The sequence below is a fragment of the Chroicocephalus ridibundus genome, chromosome 8, assembly GCF_963924245.1.
Source record: "Chroicocephalus ridibundus chromosome 8, bChrRid1.1, whole genome shotgun sequence".
Classification (NCBI taxonomy): Eukaryota; Metazoa; Chordata; class Aves; order Charadriiformes; family Laridae; genus Chroicocephalus; species Chroicocephalus ridibundus.
Window position 1 is genome coordinate 29,229,994 of NC_086291.1, and position 17,273 is coordinate 29,247,266.

The 17,273-nt window shown below is 41.8% G+C and overlaps 1 protein-coding gene and 1 long non-coding RNA gene across 2 annotated transcripts in view; one reads left to right on the forward strand and one right to left on the reverse strand.

Annotated features, from left to right (window-relative positions):
• The window catches only part of HMCN1 (hemicentin 1), a 187,557-nt gene extending 173,213 nt beyond the window's left edge, over positions 1-14,344 (forward strand). Inside the window, exons 98-107 of the mRNA XM_063343291.1 lie at positions 455-517; positions 1,973-2,092; positions 2,337-2,471; positions 2,931-3,044; positions 3,345-3,470; positions 4,190-4,318; positions 8,059-8,409; positions 10,898-11,017; positions 11,677-11,803; positions 12,920-14,344. Of these exons, the coding sequence (XP_063199361.1) occupies positions 455-517; positions 1,973-2,092; positions 2,337-2,471; positions 2,931-3,044; positions 3,345-3,470; positions 4,190-4,318; positions 8,059-8,409; positions 10,898-11,017; positions 11,677-11,803; positions 12,920-13,286 (1,652 nt within the window). The 3' untranslated portion in view covers positions 13,287-14,344. The remainder of the gene's footprint in view (positions 1-454; positions 518-1,972; positions 2,093-2,336; positions 2,472-2,930; positions 3,045-3,344; positions 3,471-4,189; positions 4,319-8,058; positions 8,410-10,897; positions 11,018-11,676; positions 11,804-12,919) is intronic.
• On the reverse strand, positions 9,175-14,760 carry LOC134519308 (uncharacterized). The gene is made up of 3 exons (XR_010072186.1): positions 14,556-14,760; positions 10,837-11,009; positions 9,175-9,551 (listed from the first exon to the last, which is right to left on the reverse strand). It is a non-coding gene; the product is annotated as an uncharacterized LOC134519308 (long non-coding RNA).
• Between the last annotated feature and the right edge of the window lie 2,513 nt (positions 14,761-17,273).

Below are 17,273 nucleotides of genomic sequence, written 5' to 3' on the forward strand. Positions count from 1 at the left end.
GGCCTCTACCAGAGTTTCCCGTTAGAGTTCACAGTACGCACTTGTGTTCTCCAGTGACTTCCCACAATGACACGGTGATTGGTTTGGGTTGGGTTTACTTCCCTCCTTTTACATGAAGTGAAACTGAAGGGTCTTTATTCTCTTAATAATGAAAACTTTATGGAGGAGCTGTGCAGGATGTATCAGGCTGGGATACAACTTGCAGTAATTCTGAGGGAAACCCCACACCTCCTTAATGCTTTTCAAAACAGCAAAACCCATGTACTACCGACTTTTAGTGCCCAAGTACAAAAACCACTAACGTCTGGATTTTAAAAGTTTCTATTTTAGTGTCCAAGTATCGTGAATCTTTTATAAATAGCTGGGCTGCAATTTTTAATGTTAAAGGGTTTTTAAAAGTAATAAAATGGCCATGTTTTCATCCACAAGTAACATGTGCTTCCTTTCCCTACAGGAGACCGTAGCAATCAGTGCCCTGCTGGGTTTGGGTTGGACTCAACTGGGCCCTACTGTTCAGGTAATGATGGGACAAGTCTCGTGTGTTATCACAGACTCACAGAATGGTTCGGGTTGGAAGGGACCTTTAAAGCTCATCCAGTGCCACCCCCCTGCCCTGGCCAGGGACACCTCCCACTAGATCAAGTTGCTCAAAGCCTCGTCCAGCCTGAGCTTGAACATTTCCAGGATATCCACAATTTCTCTGGGCAACCTATCCCAGTGTCTGACCACCCTCATTGTAAAAAAAATTATTTTCAATCTAAATCTACGCTCTTTTAATTTAAAACCATTATCCTTTGTCCTGGCCCTTTGGCCCTGGTAAAAAGTCTCTCCATCTTTCATATGAGCCCTCTTTGTATACTGAAAGGCCGCAGTAAGGTCTCCTCAGAGCATTCTCTTCTCCAGGCTGAGCAACTCAAACTCTCTCAACCTTTCTCTATAGCAGAGGTGTACCAGCCCCCTGACCATTTTCGTGGTCTCCTCTGGACCTGCTCTAAGAGGTCCATATCTGGCTTGTGCTGGGGGCCCCAGAGCTGGATGCAGTGTTCAGCCACCAGAATCTACACCTTTATGCTTCAAAGCACGCAGTACATACTTCAAAAAGTGGCAGTTACCATTAAGAAAAGGGTGTGGATCCAGAGGCAGATGAAGACTCCGCTTCTGCACTCATCTAGAACACCAGTAGTGCCCAGGCAGCTTTTCACCAGTACCTCCGATGCCATCAGGGGACACTGAGCCACCGTGTCTGCTGAGCCTGCAAAACAAGGCACTCGTGTGACCCGTGTGCAGGGAAAGACGAGTGTTGGCAACGTAGACAACAGCCCATTAAAAACCAGACTCTTTCTGCTTGGGGGATGGAGGGGAAGGGGAGGTCATGACCATTTTAGCTGTCTCCTCTAGATGACTGAGTCATGCTTGAGGGAGAATAGTTTTATATACTTTTGTGGATTTATTTCATTGCCTCTTGAAAGTTAATAAACTAATGACATTAAACAAGATACACTATACCATCAAAAAAGTTTAAAACCAGGAAAACTGAAAATAAGGTTGCTAAAACAACTTTCCCCTTGCAGTATCGCCTGTAAAAGAGTTCTGCAGGTTTAATATGGAAAATACGGTAATCTTTGCATGTGTGCCTGGGAAGTGTAAATCTAACACTGAAATCCATCTGTTCCGTTGTAAAGAAAGAGATGCTCTGTAAAAGATTGTACCAAACATTGGTCACCATGGCAGTGACCCAGTCCTGCAGAGCTAACGCAAGACGCCAGCAAGCCGTGTGTGCAGGTTTGGTAACTGTAAGAATAAGAGTGGAAAATGCACTGAAGTGTTTCTGTGAAGCTGCTCCATGGCTAGATCTAGTTTTGCCCCATGGGGCTCTCCCAGACATACACCTCTTGGGAAGGGTTTGCTTGGTATAGTTTCTTGTAAAGCCTCATGAAGTCTCACTGGTTTTGAAAACATTTCCTTGTCCCAGATGAAGATGAATGTGCTGTGCGAAATCCTTGTTCCCATACCTGTCATAACGCCGTGGGATCTTACTACTGCTCCTGTCCAAAAGGCCTCACGATCTCTGCGGACGGTAGAACGTGTCAGGGTAAGACAAGTGCTGCTGTGGACGGGCTGGACACAAAACGCCCCGTGGCACCTTAATCACTGGGGAGACGTTTGGGCTGGGCCATTTTGGCATTATACAAATACAATTTATTGGTGGTATTCCAGTTCTTTCATATCTAAATATATTTGCAATCAAGTATTTCATAGCTGATCATGCTTAAGATGCTACTTAATCTGTGTTTCATTTTGATATAGTGAGATTTACAGCTCGTTTTTATTTGCAGATATTGATGAGTGTGCATTGGGTGGACACACTTGCCACGCTGGCCAAGACTGTGAAAACATCATTGGCTCCTACCGCTGCGTGGTCAGATGTGGGAATGGCTTTAGGAGAACACCTGATGGATTTAGCTGCCAAGGTATGGAGAGGTCTTTGGGTTTGGGGTTAGCTTTCATGAACTGAAAATGCTCTTTCATACACTTGAAAGTAACGTTTTAAAAGATGCATCTCCAACTACATGGTGTCTATAAATTTTCGTTACTAAGCTTGTGGGGTTTGGGTTTTTTGTGGCTGTGGTTTTATGGGGGTTTGTTTTTTTGGGTTTTGTTTGTTGTTTTTTTTTTTTTTAAACCTTTTGCTTTTTCCATCTTTAGAAATAAATTTTAAGTCCCATCAGGGAGTAACCTAACATTCTTGCTTTTGTGTCCCATGTCCATTTTTTTTTACAAAGTGAAAGAAGTAAACACTTCTGACCGTACCCCAGTAGTGTAATAACTAGAGCTCAAAGCACAGGCCAGAACGTTGCCTTAACCAAAACCCTGTTCAGGTAAATGACAGATTTACAGCTATTATATCAAGGATTTGTATTGTTCAACAGATGTTAATGAGTGCCAAGAGTCCAACTCCTGCCATCAGCGCTGCTTCAATACTATAGGAAGTTTCCACTGTGGCTGTGATCCGGGATACCAGTTAAAGGGCAGAAAATGCATAGGTATGAATGAGGTCTTGAGTGTTTATTCCCTCTTTCCAATGGACATAGTTCAACATTTATTGGTTACTATATTTGTTATTGGAAACCTTTATGAATGAAAATCCCACTATAGAGGATATATTTAGTATGTATTTCTGAATTTGTTTGTAAAATCCAAAGGAAGTGGGAATTGGGCTGGCTGATAAATGTGCATGAAGTGCATTCAAATGCACGTACACAGCTGGATTATTCTGCTCATTAGGAATTGAGCATAAGGAGGCAAGTTCATTTCCTTTTTTGTTTTTTTTTTTTTAAACTAAGATGTGAATGAGTGCAGGCAGAATGTATGCAGGCCTGACCAGCTTTGCAAAAACACCCGTGGTGGCTATAAGTGCATTGATCTGTGTCCTAATGGAATGACCAAAGTGGAAAATGGAACTTGTATTGGTGAGTACAAGTGTTAATGTACTGTATGATGACCATAAACACAGAGATAATGATGATTTTTTTTAAAAAAAAAAAAGTATCTTGGCGATAGTCTATCTCCAATTATTAAGATTTGCACATATTAAGGCACCAACTTTTTTCATTTATATGAATAGATGTATTTAAGGTCTTCCTCAGCATCTCTTCTGTCTTGAATTCTAGAAACTGTTCATTGACTGAAATGTTTTGCCCTTGTGTGAATGCTTCCTTAGAGCTTGTGTCAGGAGCTCCAAATCAAGATCACAGCTCCTTGTGCTTATCAGGGATAACCCATGTCACACAGACTACCAGATCCTCTTTTTTTTTTTCTAAAGGGATTTGACAAGAAGATGGATTATGTCTCTTTTGAGAGTAGCTGATTAAATTTGGAAACCTCAATGAAGAGTTTTGAAAAGTAATGGAAAAAGTGTGTGTAAATGCAATACAGTTGAAAAATTTATCTGTGTATCTACTCAAAATCTGCTTTCAGGTTGTGAAACCCATTTTGTGACTTGTAAACTGTTACAGAGTAATGTCTAACCATGGCGCCAGGTAAGGAAAGTGTATGTTCAGAGGCCGAATCTATCTACAGCGCCAAATTCACTTGTGGCTTCATTGCATTCCTCATTCGTTAAGAAGTTTAAAGCTGTAAGATGTTTCAAGAAAAATCTGACTGCTTCCTCTTGCCTCATCCCCTGCAGACATTGATGAATGCCGGGATGGAACCCACCAGTGCCGCTATAACCAGATCTGTGAGAACACACGAGGAAGTTACCGCTGTGTGTGTCCAAGAGGGTATCGGTCCCAGGGGGTTGGACGACCCTGTGTGGGTAAGCTGTGCAATCACATTAGCGCCACGTATTTGCTGCTGCTGCTGCTTTCGCCTGGGCTTTCTGCCGTTACGTATCCAACAATGCTCTCCCATTTGAAGACTATGCTGCGTAGACAAATTTGCTCTCAAGTTCATAATTACCCATCTAAAACTAATAGTCAAGACTAAACGATTCCAAACAGATATGGTTATAAATCCACACTTTGAAGACAAAGTGTAGGAGGTTTTCAGGGCACTCCTGGATGGATGTGGCAAGCCACCACTCCACAGAGGCTTCATTTAGATTTGTTAGTGACTGGACAGTGAAACGTGCCTGGCTGTACCCTGGTCTGCATTGATTCACACCTTAAGGCAGTCAAGCAGGGAGTGACACGGATTCCACACCCAAAGGAAGCGTGTTGCAAGAGGCATGATACACCCAGACAGCGCCTCCGCAAGCGAGTGGCACAAACACACCTACCCACCCGCTGGAGCTGCGGATGGTGTTCCCATACGGGTAGAGAGGAGGAAGCTGATACACGTTTATCACTTAATGCCCCCCCCTTTCTGGTTTGGGCGGATCACAGCAGGGAAGGAGGATTCCTGTCGGTCACAGGAATGCTGACCGTGTACTTACTCCCCTCTGCTATTTACGTAGAACCTTTTGGCATTAAAACGTGCAGAGCTTTCTCCCACACACACGTGTAACATTTGAAGGATGCTCTCATAGCTCTAGCGTGGATAGCTGGAGAGTTTAATGAACGGTGTCAGGGCAAGTGTGTAAAACACTTCCTGTGGCTTTCACAGACCTCAGGATTGACACTAGGATCGTTTAGATTTACACATATTTGTGTGGAGTATTTAAAACGTAATAGCTGATCCACCCTGATGATAATGATTTCTGAATGTTGGTATATGACACTAAGTGAAGTTGGTTTCAGTTGCTCTCGTATCAGAGAAGCATTCCTCCGTGATGACGTCTTCAAGATTAGCTTCATAAATGATAAATAGCTGCTTTGGAGAATAGGAATTTTTTTTTCCTTTTTACACAACCTAAGATGCTGGATTACCAAAAGCCGGAATTTTTTTTGTTTAAGAGATTAAATTGCAGTAAGGAACTGTTTGACCAAGATGTTACTTCCACCAGCTGCCTCTCTACTGAAATGAAATCAATCACAGACTCCTTAACATACATTAAAACCATTTAAATTTCTGACAGTAATAAGCTAGATAAAGTCTAGGACCACAGATTTTCACAAAACACTAGCAGCTGCCCTAAAGCTGTCTGCTGACCAAGGACCGCTGAAAGCTTCCTCTGAAATTAAAGACAGACCTTTATGCACCTTTGATTTTTTTGCTGAAACACATACTTAAAATATAGACTCATCAAAGATACCAGTTCACATGTGTTAATAAAATCCAGTTTTTATTGTTTCCAATGAACACAGGGAAGAGCTGAAAAGTAAGTAGGACTCCAGACTGAAACAGAAGAATTGAACTTTGTTCCTGCCTGTGCTACTCTTACCCTGTGTAAGGTCCTTTGTGTCACAGTTCCCTGTTACATGGGGATAAGATGCTCGTTTGTCATCACAACACCCATAGATACACGCATACCCATTTAAGTAAATTACAGTATTTCTGTGAACTGTGTTGCATCTCCACATGCCATATCATAGATGGAAAGGCATTATCGAAAGCAGTTATAAAGCATTTTTGCATATAGTATGTATAAGCCTATCTAGAATTTAAAACCAAATATTATTCTTCAAATTAAACAGAGCCTGAGAATTTAGCTATTTTTGTTTCCAAGCCATTTCACATTGTTCTTATAAATATTTCATATTTATGGTGTGTAATCAAAGGGATACTGTCTGGTGGAGACTGAGGCTGCGCAGTCAGTCAGCGATGGCTTTCCAGGGGTGGCTCTGCTATAAAGGGCAGTGGTTTGCTGCCCTCAGTTTTGCTTCTGTTGCACAAGATGCTTCTATAGGTGAAATTGCTCCACTTCTCCCCTGTTCCCTTGCATCATTTCTATGATAGTCTTCTGTTGCTTATACACAACCTGTTCCAAGGACAGTGGTTGTTGTAAAGATGTGCACGTATCCATTGTCTACTTTATGCAGGTAAAGAATGTGAAACTCAGCAATTATAGTTGAGTACTAAGAAAATAATGAGTTTCAGTATTCTTTTACATGTACATGAGTAATGCATTTTTCATCTGGTGCACACAATGAAGGAATATAAACTTAGAAGTCATATTAGTTGTTGCCATGTTAAAAATGTTTTCTCGTTCATAACACCTGAAAATGTTACCCTAATGATATTTCAACTGTTACCTAAAGTTTCAGTTACGTGTTTGTGAAATGACTTGAAAAATACTGCAATAATTATCCCTGGATTTTTGACTCTCAAAACATTTAATTATTAGTAACACCCAAAATTCTTTAAAAGTTTAAAATATATGAAGTATTAAACAGTTAATAAAAATACAATCTATTATTCTATTATGTTCCTATTATTCTGTTCTGTTTCTAAACAGTATAACTTTTTAAATACCATTATCATACACTGCTTATTTCAGAAGAATACAAATTATGCTCAAAATACTATGTTTAGGGGGTCCTAATTGTAGCTTAATGGCATTCTTACAATAATAATTGACAAAATATACACTTACCACTAATATAATATAATTAAACCCTTCTTGAGTCACCATTAAAATAATCTTTAAATTTTAGTAACACAAGGTTTGTAATATAAGTCAATTATTGATATGTTGTTATGAATCTTAATATAAGGTCATTCTGGAGTTGCACATTCTGGTTTGGAATTAGCACGTTTTTGTCTTTTTCTAGTAAAGAGTGACTGTAAGTTTGCGAAGGAACACCGTGTGTGTCAAATTTTCAGCTGGGCCTGAAGGAGCTCTATGGAAATTTCAGAAAATTTCTTTCTGGTAATGTCAGAGGGACCGTGGGGAAGGCCTGGTTCTACAGCACCCACGAGCACTCCTGTGTACTTTATTGTGAGTGAAGGGCACTCGTCATCTTACATCCCTAAACCTTTTACTGTACTTGGAATGCCTACCACTCTGATTTCATTTCAGGATGGATATTTACTGCTAGGGTTGGTCAAATTACTTTGGATTACAAATTAAAGGGAAAATAAACTTTAAAAAAAAAAGGCATTCCTTAGGAAAACAAAAATAATTCTGTTTTATGATTGTACAAAAGTGAATTAATATTTACCATTAAGTCTCCAACTTTTCATAGCTGGAGTGGCCAATAGCAACATAAGAGGTTAGAACATACCCCACCTCCTTCCCCTGCAACCCTGTGACATGTCCTCGAGACCTGGTTTTTCCCCTGAGGCAGAGGACAACAACTGTGTCAGAGCTTTTGAGCTTCCCTCAAGGACCAGACTGGAATCCCCATTTTGTAGCCAGACCTTACCTTCGGTCACGCTCCGGGCAAGACCTTTGGCAGAGTTCTTGCCCTGCCTCAGCACGGTCTTAGGTCACAAGCAGCCTCACAGGAAGGATAAAGGTAAATTACTGCACAGGATAGAATGACCTGTCTGCTTGGCAATGTGTTCTCTAGATTTTACTGCCTTCAAGATCTTACTTTTATGTCCTCGGTTTGTTCCACAGACTGAGATAAGTATATATGTATATATATATATACATATAGTTACGTGTTGTTGTTTGTTTGTTTTTTCTCCTTTCCACATGGTTTGTTGCTCTGGATCATGTCACATGAGCAGACATTAATGAATGTGAACAAGTGCCTAAACCCTGTGCATTTCAATGCACCGACACCCCCGGCAGCTTCAAGTGTGGCTGTCCCCCCGGACAACATTTATTAGGTGATGGGAAATCTTGCGCTGGATTGGAGAGATTGCCAAATTACGGTGCCTATTACAATAGCTATAACTATGCTCAATTCTCCCCTCTGAGAGACAACTATCAACCTCAACAATATTACAGGCACTCCTCAAATCTCTACAGCTCCTTCTCGGAGTATAGCAACAGCAGAATACCTTTCTCCAGGACTAGAAGGAACATTAGAGAAACTTGTCCTGAAGGCTATGAGGCAAGAAATGACAGATGTGTAGGTAAATGTCAGTCGTGTCTATGCAATTCTCTTGTTTTGGTCCTTATCCTTAGGTTACTGTTTCGTACCTACCAGGGCCTGATGGTTTCTGGTGCTGCGGTTTTTTCATGTTACCCTGATAAATATTCAGAGTTCTGCATGTTCTTGTCTCCTGAGCACACTGTAGCACAGAAGTTTCCAAACATCCTTCTCATAACCTCTTGTTTTAATTGTGCTGCTTATTGTGTGTTTGCAAATTATTTCCTTCTGTTATTCTCTTCCTTCTGGTTACGGCAGCTCACCTTTGTGAATGTTCTCACGCTTCAAGAAACACCAGTAGACCCAGTCTAGTCCTGGGGATGTTGCTTACGTCAGACTCCCGCTGATGGCAGTAATAATGTGCTTCAAAAAGGTTTTGAACCTAAAGATTTTAGAATTGAGCACACCTGGGTCATCGCTACAGGAGCGTTAGTCACTGCCATACAGGCGACAGAAGCAGAAGCTCTTACATTAGCTGTAGTTATGAGATACAGAAGGTTGGAGTTCTCTGAGGGTGGAGAGACTGATTAATAAACAAATGGGGGTTTGTCATAAGTTGTGACAATGACAGTGCTGCCCCTCCTTTCTCCGCGAGGAGGTGAGCAGGGTAGTTATGGTAACTGGCAAGCTCTGCCCCAATTTTTTTTAATTTTTTTTTTTTAAGAGGTGCAAAGCCTCAGAGCACACTCAAACACCCAACAGGAAACTAAGGTCTCTGGCACCTCTAACTATCAAGCATTTAGCTCACTTCCTCCTTCCTCCATGAGCTTTCCTGAGGTTTTTCAGTGAAATGCTGCTATTTGCGCAGGTTTTGAAAATTTAATTTAGCTCCTCATGAAAGTCGAAAGGAACAGCAGCCTGTACTGGTCAGTGACTGATTTGTGCTAAAGGGGAAGAAATTAAGAAGTTTAAAAACACACATACCCCAACAAACTATTGCTCAAGAGCTAGAAGTGTCCGTTTTTTCTCCTGCAGCGGTAGTTAGTGCCTGTGGGTGTGGGCCTCCTGTAACTGCTGGTCTAGAGGTGCTGTTGCCCGGCCTCCCTCCATCAAGTCCCCAGCAGAGCCGGGCTGGAGAGCGGCCACCGCTGTCCTTGTCGTTGGCAGTGATCACCAGCCCTGAGGCTTGACACAAAGGACAGATGGGGATAGAAAAAATGAGTTCATCTTTTGAAGTATGCTTCTCTTAAGCTGGATTTTGCCAACGTAACTCACATTTTGAGTATCTTAAAAAGAAAAAAAATTATTCACCTAAGTTATTTTGTAATAATACTGCTGAGTTCAAGACTACGGGTACCCCAATCTAGGCCTTACTAGAGCTTGTCCCAGTGCATTTAAGACAGCAGTGTGTGGCACGTTAGCTGTGGGCCTCGGCCCGGCACGTATGCCAAGGGCAGCGCACTGGGGGCACAATATACTTCCAGGGTAAACAGTGATCTACTTAGCTTTGAGCTAAAATCGGTGATCTTCACCCCAGCTTCCAGTTTGAATGAGTTGACATTCTTGTACTTCTGTTTCATTGGAATAAACATATAAATTTAAAAATTACCGTTTAATGTGAAAAATACACCCAAATTATGTTTTATTTTGTTTTTTTTAAAGAAAGCTCTTTCAATAGACAACCATCAAGATTTGAGAACAGCATACTGTAAATGTTTACATCTGTTTCTCTTCTGTGTTCACACTTTTATCTAACGCAACCCCTGTAAATCAGACAACGAGAGGGGAAGCAAAGACTTGTTTTAATCGTGCAGGTCTTAACTCTTGCATGGGGCTAACTTGAGTAGCATCTCTGCTGCTCTCCTGAACTAGGCAGATGTTTCAAAAGAAGTTGTAATTACATATGATCTGTGTCTAAATCACACTAGTCTGATTTGAAAATTTTACATAAAGTGGTCTGGTACTTCTATATTTGAGAGGGAGATTAAAAAAAAAGTTAAGAGCATTTTTATTGATAAACTTTCCAGATACTGAGCTTAATTCATTCCGGTGGCACGAGGAAGTTCGGTTTGAAAGGGAACCAGCTTTGCCTGAGGAGGGATTAACTGTAAGAACAACTCCCCCACTGTCAGTACTCCCTCTGAGGAGATAACCTGGGCATTTCCTAACCGTAGTGCCCAAAAGCTTATTGTCGGGCAGCTCAGCTTGCTTTTGGGGGCAAGACTGGGTTTGTGTAACCTTATCCCTGTGTACAGATTGCACCTCCCCCTTTCTTCCCAGCTAGAATACAAATTATGGCTGCCGTCAAAAAAGGCAAGGACTTTAGTTATTAAAAAGTTTTAAGGAATGGCACAGGTAAGGTGTGACGAGACTTGCTAGTGTTAGACATTCGACTTCACCAGAAAACAAGATCCACACAACTTCCACCAACTCTGTCCGTACACTTGTATATAAATAAGACAAAAAATACCTCGGTTCAATGCCAGGTTCAGATAATCCTGATGAGTACGCGTTCGTGTTTCTTTCCGCAGACATAGATGAATGTGAAACCAGAGACACCTGCCAGCACGAATGTAGAAACACCCCAGGGAGTTATCAGTGTACTTGTCCCTCTGGCTATCGCCTTACGCCCAACGGCAAAACCTGTCAAGGTAGGCAGATCGCTTTGAGTGGTCAGAAGCATATTTGTAAATAAATAAGATACAAATCGTGTTCGATATATGTATAAGCCATATCTTTCAGTTTGCTATGAGATGGGGCATTCAAAATTTCAAGTTTCAGAAGTTTTTATATTTTGCATTTCATAAAACGTGAAATAGAAAAACTTCATAAAACAACAGCAAGTTAGACAATTGTAACTTCTTATTCTCTGAAGTTTTCTCATGTGACCATATGTTACACATTGAACTCCAGGCAGGAAAACAGCAGCACTAGGGTCAAACCCAATATAATCCTTAACCCGCCTCTGTCAAAAAAAGGTACTTGTCAGATTTTCTGATCCACAAAAAAAAAAAACATAAAAAATGAACTAATTAGTCTCTGTTGACAAGACAAGTATGGTTTATGTTGGATCGTGGCTGTAGGCAGCTCCAGTCATCCCATACAATATGCCATCCTGCACTGTAATAAATTGCCAACAACAATAAATGCAAATTATTTGAACTGTTGTCTCAAAGAGCAAGAGCGGATTCTGAAGGATTTCACTGTGTGCTGCACTCTGCGCTCTGCTCAGTCTTGACCAACCCAGCTACTTCTTAACCCTTAATTTCTTCTGCCAGCAATTGATCATCTGCATGTTTTTTACATTCAGATATTGACGAGTGCCTCGAACAGAACATTAATTGTGGATCAAATCAGATGTGTTTCAACATGAGAGGAAGCTACCAGTGCATAGATACACCTTGTCCACCGAACTACCAGCGAGACCCTCTTTCTGGGTATGTTTTCTTTTCAGCCCCTTAACACTCACCCCAAACTTGGATCCTTAACCTGTGTTCATCAGAAGAAACACTGACTGTCACCAGTGAAGCTCATGCTGGCAGAAGGTAAAGCATTGACATTCAAGGTGATCATCGGTTTCTTGAGCAGCAGTATTCCCTGTTTCCCTGGCACCAGAACCACAAACAAGTGGCTGCGGGTGAGCTGGCTGCCTCTCAGTTTCCACGTGGCATTTTACTGTTAGTTCAAAAGGAAATAGCACCGGAATGTTCCTTCCCTATATGAACCCCAGTGGGCAGCGCGCTTGGATTCTTTCTGCTGATCCAGTGCCATGCATTTGTTGCTTATGGAGATGCCTTTGCCTCTAAGTTTTCTGACTTCTCTAAATCCTAACTTGCCCTCAATTTCAAAGCATTTAAAATATACTTTTTATCATTAAAATAATGCTACAGTTCATGGTAATTTTGGGGGTTTTTAAGTTACTCCTATTTCCTTGTTCTGGAAAAACACACTTTAATTTCTTTTAATCTTCTAATATACTCAAGGAAATAGGTTGTTTCATAGTCAGAAACCGTCTTTTGTGATCCAACTGAACCGGAATGACACTTAAGTTGAAACAGATAATGTTCTTTGACCTCTGTTAGTACTGCCAGGCAGGGCCAAGAGATATTCCCTATTTTGACTTTTGATTAATAGAAGTAAAATTTACTTTCCTCTTCTTCATGCCAAATTCTTTATTTCATGACCTAACACGCAGACACCTCAAATGGAGCTGCCCGGTATATTTCAAAGCAACCTTTCCAGCTCTAATGTTTAAGAGCAAGGGCACTAAAACATACACTACTGACTTTAGTGACAAATATTGTATTCAATATGTTCCCATCACCTCTTGGCACTTTCTGAGATGATCCTGTTAAGGGAAAATGGGACATAAAACTGGGCTGCAACTTTAAAGGAAAAATGGACAGAGAGTGCATGAGCATATTCTCTTTACAGAGAAATTTAAATTATGCAACAGGGTAAACAGGGGAAGAATTTATCCTTTAGGACGTACTGCAGTACTTACTTACAATATCATGCCTCTCCCTGGGCTAAAGTGCTCTGCTTATTCCTAGGTTCTGTCTGAAAAACTGTCCGGCCAACGACTTGGAGTGTGATCTGAGCACCTACGCCTTGGAATACAAACTCCTTTCCCTCCCCTTTGGCATAGCTGCTGGTCAGGATTTAATCCGGCTGGTTGCCTATACTCACGACCAAGTCATGCACCCAAGGACAACTTTCTTAATGGCAGAGGAGGACCCCGCAATCCCGTTTGCCCTGAGAGATGAGAACTTGAAAGGAGTCGTGTTCACCACCCGGCCACTGCGAGAGCCAAAGACTTACCGCATGGGAGTCAGAGCCTTATCTTACAGCGCCGATGGGAATATTGAGTATCGGACAACTTTCATTGTTTATATAGCTGTGTCAGCCTATCCCTATTAAACACCCAAACTACTTGACAGTAATCTCAGTATTTTAACCACATTCGTAAGTGCCGGTGGGTATCACCACTTTCAGACTGACTCTATTGCCTGCCAAACAGTTGTGAACCATGTCACTTGAAAATGGTGCTCTGCTCTTTCCTTTTTCCCTCCTTCCCTGAGGCTGCCTATCCCATCCCGTTATTCCAGTTCAAGAGGAAAATCCATGGCTTTGAACACCTGTTACCACTTGCTTTATTTATTACACTGGAGTAGTAATTTTCCACAGTTTGTTCTGAAAACCAGCAGAAAAATCAAAGCAGGAGCTGAAGTCTGTGGTCAAAACAGTAAGCAAGGAGCAGCCTCTGCTGAAAGCAACTAAAGAACAGCCTATCCAGAAGAAAAAACACAACCTGTAATTTCAAGTGGTCTACATATTTTAAGGGTTGCTAAGTGTTTTACAATGTTATATCTATTAGATTTTTTTTTTCTTATCAAATACCTGATAGAATTAGGTCTGTAATATACTACATTGTGTGCTCAAAAAACCCCAAATACCACTGTGCCTAATGGTTGCAAACGCTGAAACAAATTATATTTGTTTTCAGCTAAGGAGTCTACAGCAAAATTCGGAACTGGTACATTTCATTTCCATGCAAGTTTAGAGATGTCACTATTTTTGGAGGAAAAAAAACCAACCACGGCTACTTCTACTTTATACAGCAGGTATTTTATAACTTTTTTTTTTTTTTTACTCTGACATTCTGGTATAGCCATTTATTTAGCTCAAAACCATATGCATTTCAGTACTCCCAACTCAGTCAGTTAAAATGTTTTGGGTTTTTTTGCAAATGGATCATTTTTCTCCAAAGATGATGTAAGTTTGGTTCAGTAATGTCAATACACTGTACACAAGTAATTTTACCAAGATGTATTCTATTTTTATGAAAGTGTATATATGTTTTTTCCTACGTGTATTTTCTATGCAGTATCTCAAGAGTGTTTTACAGTTAGGTTTGCATAAAAGGACAATGTCACTACATTGAAAATAATCAAAATAAAGGTTCCCATTGCCTTTGAGATTGTTGTTGAGTTTTATCACTGTAAAAAACCCTTTACCATTTGTAAAGCACTTGGCTTTAGTGCCAGCAGCACAGGCAGAAGGTAGCGCGCCCACAAAGCAGGCAGCAGTGGGCACAAATCCAGCCACGTCTCCTGGGTTTTGTGCTACTGGCTTCCCCACAGCCTTCAGTTTTGCAAAAAAAGTCAGGAAACTGGTGCACTTACTTACCATAAGACTCTTGTTTTATCCAGGCTCTGCTGCCTAGGAGACATCTCATTTCCTCGGAGGAGATGGGTCATGCTAAGAGTTAAATTGTTATTGCATATAAAGGCAGTGTTTATTCATAAATATACTCAAGTCATTGCCAAACATGAAATAAGTCACCATAATTCAATGCATGTGGGGAAAAAAAAAATTATCAAAAGGGTGAGAGTCCCTCCATAACAAACACTCCTCCTGGCACGCTCAAGCAGTATATGAGAATCTTAAGTTCTTATTAAAAAAAAAAAAAACAAAAAAAAAAACAAAAACACAAAACCCACCAAATTAAAAAAAACCCGAACAAACACACCACTACCACAAATAATAGTGGGGGTTTTTTTAAAAAAAAAAATAAAAAAAAAAAAGTCAGTCCCAGTTGCTTGGGGTAGTTCAGAGATGTAGTGAATAAACAGTTAACACGTCAGTGGTACCTGCTGTGTGCTACCATCCTCTTGTACAAGCCTCATTTCATTCCCTGGGGAGGGAACGAACCACCGCCCCATGACACTGGCGGCCCTCTCCCTTCCCGGGCCTTACCTAGGTACAAACTTGACAATATTTAATTAACTACACTACTGAGATGAAATGACCCTATGAAAGATGGCAGATGTGTTTTATACATTACAGCGATTAATTTATACATACTTTAAGTATCAGTGTGACACCTTGTGGCTCCCCAGCAGCACACAGCTGGGCACGCCCGTCTCCCTGGAGCTCACCTTCAGAAGGACAAACACATGTAGGACAGCAGCTGCCCGCAGCGCTGCCCAGAGCCCCAGCCCGCTCACGTACACCAGGAAAACACCCTGCTACGGCAGAGCCTTTGCCAGGGCACGACGAGACCCGCTTTGACTCCTGGAAATGATTCTTCCTTATTAAAACCTAAAGGAAACAACATGCCAAGATGCAGCACTTCAAAAAAAGTGTGCGCAATTCCTTCTGACTAGAACTTCTAGCAGAGGAATAAGGCACAAAAACAAGTTTCAGGGATGAAACCGGGGCCAAGTGCCAGAAAAGATATAAAGTCCAGAACCAGCATCACCTGTTCCATGGCGGGTGTTCAGGATCTGAGGACAGGCTCCCCCATCACACCTTCCCTAGAGATCCAGCGTGCCAGTCCCTTGAGAGAGAAATTCCACTGGGGTTTTGTTTTGCTTTCTGCACTGGCTGAATTTAAAAACTACTGACCAGGTTCAGCAATGAATCAATGCAGAACACACAGAGCTGTGAGTTAAAGGGAAAACAAGTTACCAGATGAGAACAGTGCTCAGAAAAGACGGGAGTAGCAGTGCTTGACAGATAAGCATCTCCTTGCCAAGTAAGATCCAGACAGTGGGTGCTAAACTAAGAGAAGGCTAATGAGTAAAGTGGTCGTCATCGCCCTCACATCGGCGGGGCCATTACAGGCAGGACTCTGCTCTTGGGATGCAAGTGGGAGCTCTGGTACCCTTTGACTTCAGAGGCATTTCTAGTTCTGGCAGCTCAAATCTAAGACTCCTGCCAATAAAAACTTGGCACATTACAACCTTTGAAATCCATGGATTAGTTTATGAGGCTGGAATCCAACCGCCCACCCCCCAGTTGCACACAGGCGGAGAACAGGACATGCAGCACCATGTGAGGACAGACGCATCACCAACACCGCGCTGGTTGTGGTTAATCGCCCAGGCAAAGAGACACAAAAGCAAGCCGTCTAGCACATTTCCGTCTAAACTAATCCCTGCCGAGGTGCCCTGCCATACATACGTGGAGATGGGCGAGGGCTGCGGATCAGGTCTCTCACTTTATTTCTGCGGAAAGCCCATGGGCAGATGAAGGCTCCTCCAGCCTTCTGGGCTGCAATCTCTGCTTCGGAAGCGATGTTGATAGAGTCCACAGGGTCACCAAATGGATATCATCGGCAATGACTCAACACGGTATGAAGAAGTGAAACACTGAAGTCTGGAAATTCAGAACACCTTTACACCAATGTTCATTAATGCTGAAAAGCTCAAACAATCAATGACTTGCTCCAGCACAGTCCTATTTCTTGCTGGGAAATCGGAGATGGTTTCAACTCCTGCCCATACAACAGTGCTTACTTTGGAGCTGTTGCTCCACAGGAGCTACAAGACACCCTTAGTGAATGACTTTACTTGTCCTTTCTTTCCCTGGACACACTTTCTGAGGCACAGGGTAGCTCTGGCTGTGAGCTGAAACAGAAGGGAACCCCCAGAGAATCCAGCCGATTCCCAGAGCTACGCAGGGCTGCTGCGCATCGCGCATCCAGCAGTGCTGCACTGGTAACATTAACTAACATCCAAGCCCAGCGTATCCAGCCATGCCCTGTGAATAACATTAAATGTGATCCCAAACTGGCAAGCAGATTTTGTATAAACACATCTGCACATCTGGCCACACTTACCCAACTCCAGTCACTTTTCAGACCATTGAGTTCAGCTGTTCAGCATCTTCAGCGTCCAACTGGTGCCAGGCAGCGTGCACAGCCCAGTCTTCTGGTTTGATGAATTTGGCATTAGAAAGGGAAACAAAGCATACCTGCTAACAGATAAAGGCGTATGGATAAAAAGAAGTGTTTGTTAATATTTTACACAAACAGATTCAAATGATAATTTATGAATAGCATGAGAAGCACAATCAAGCCAAGTATTTGCTCCGATTACAGAGCAAAGGTTCAGAAGTGCT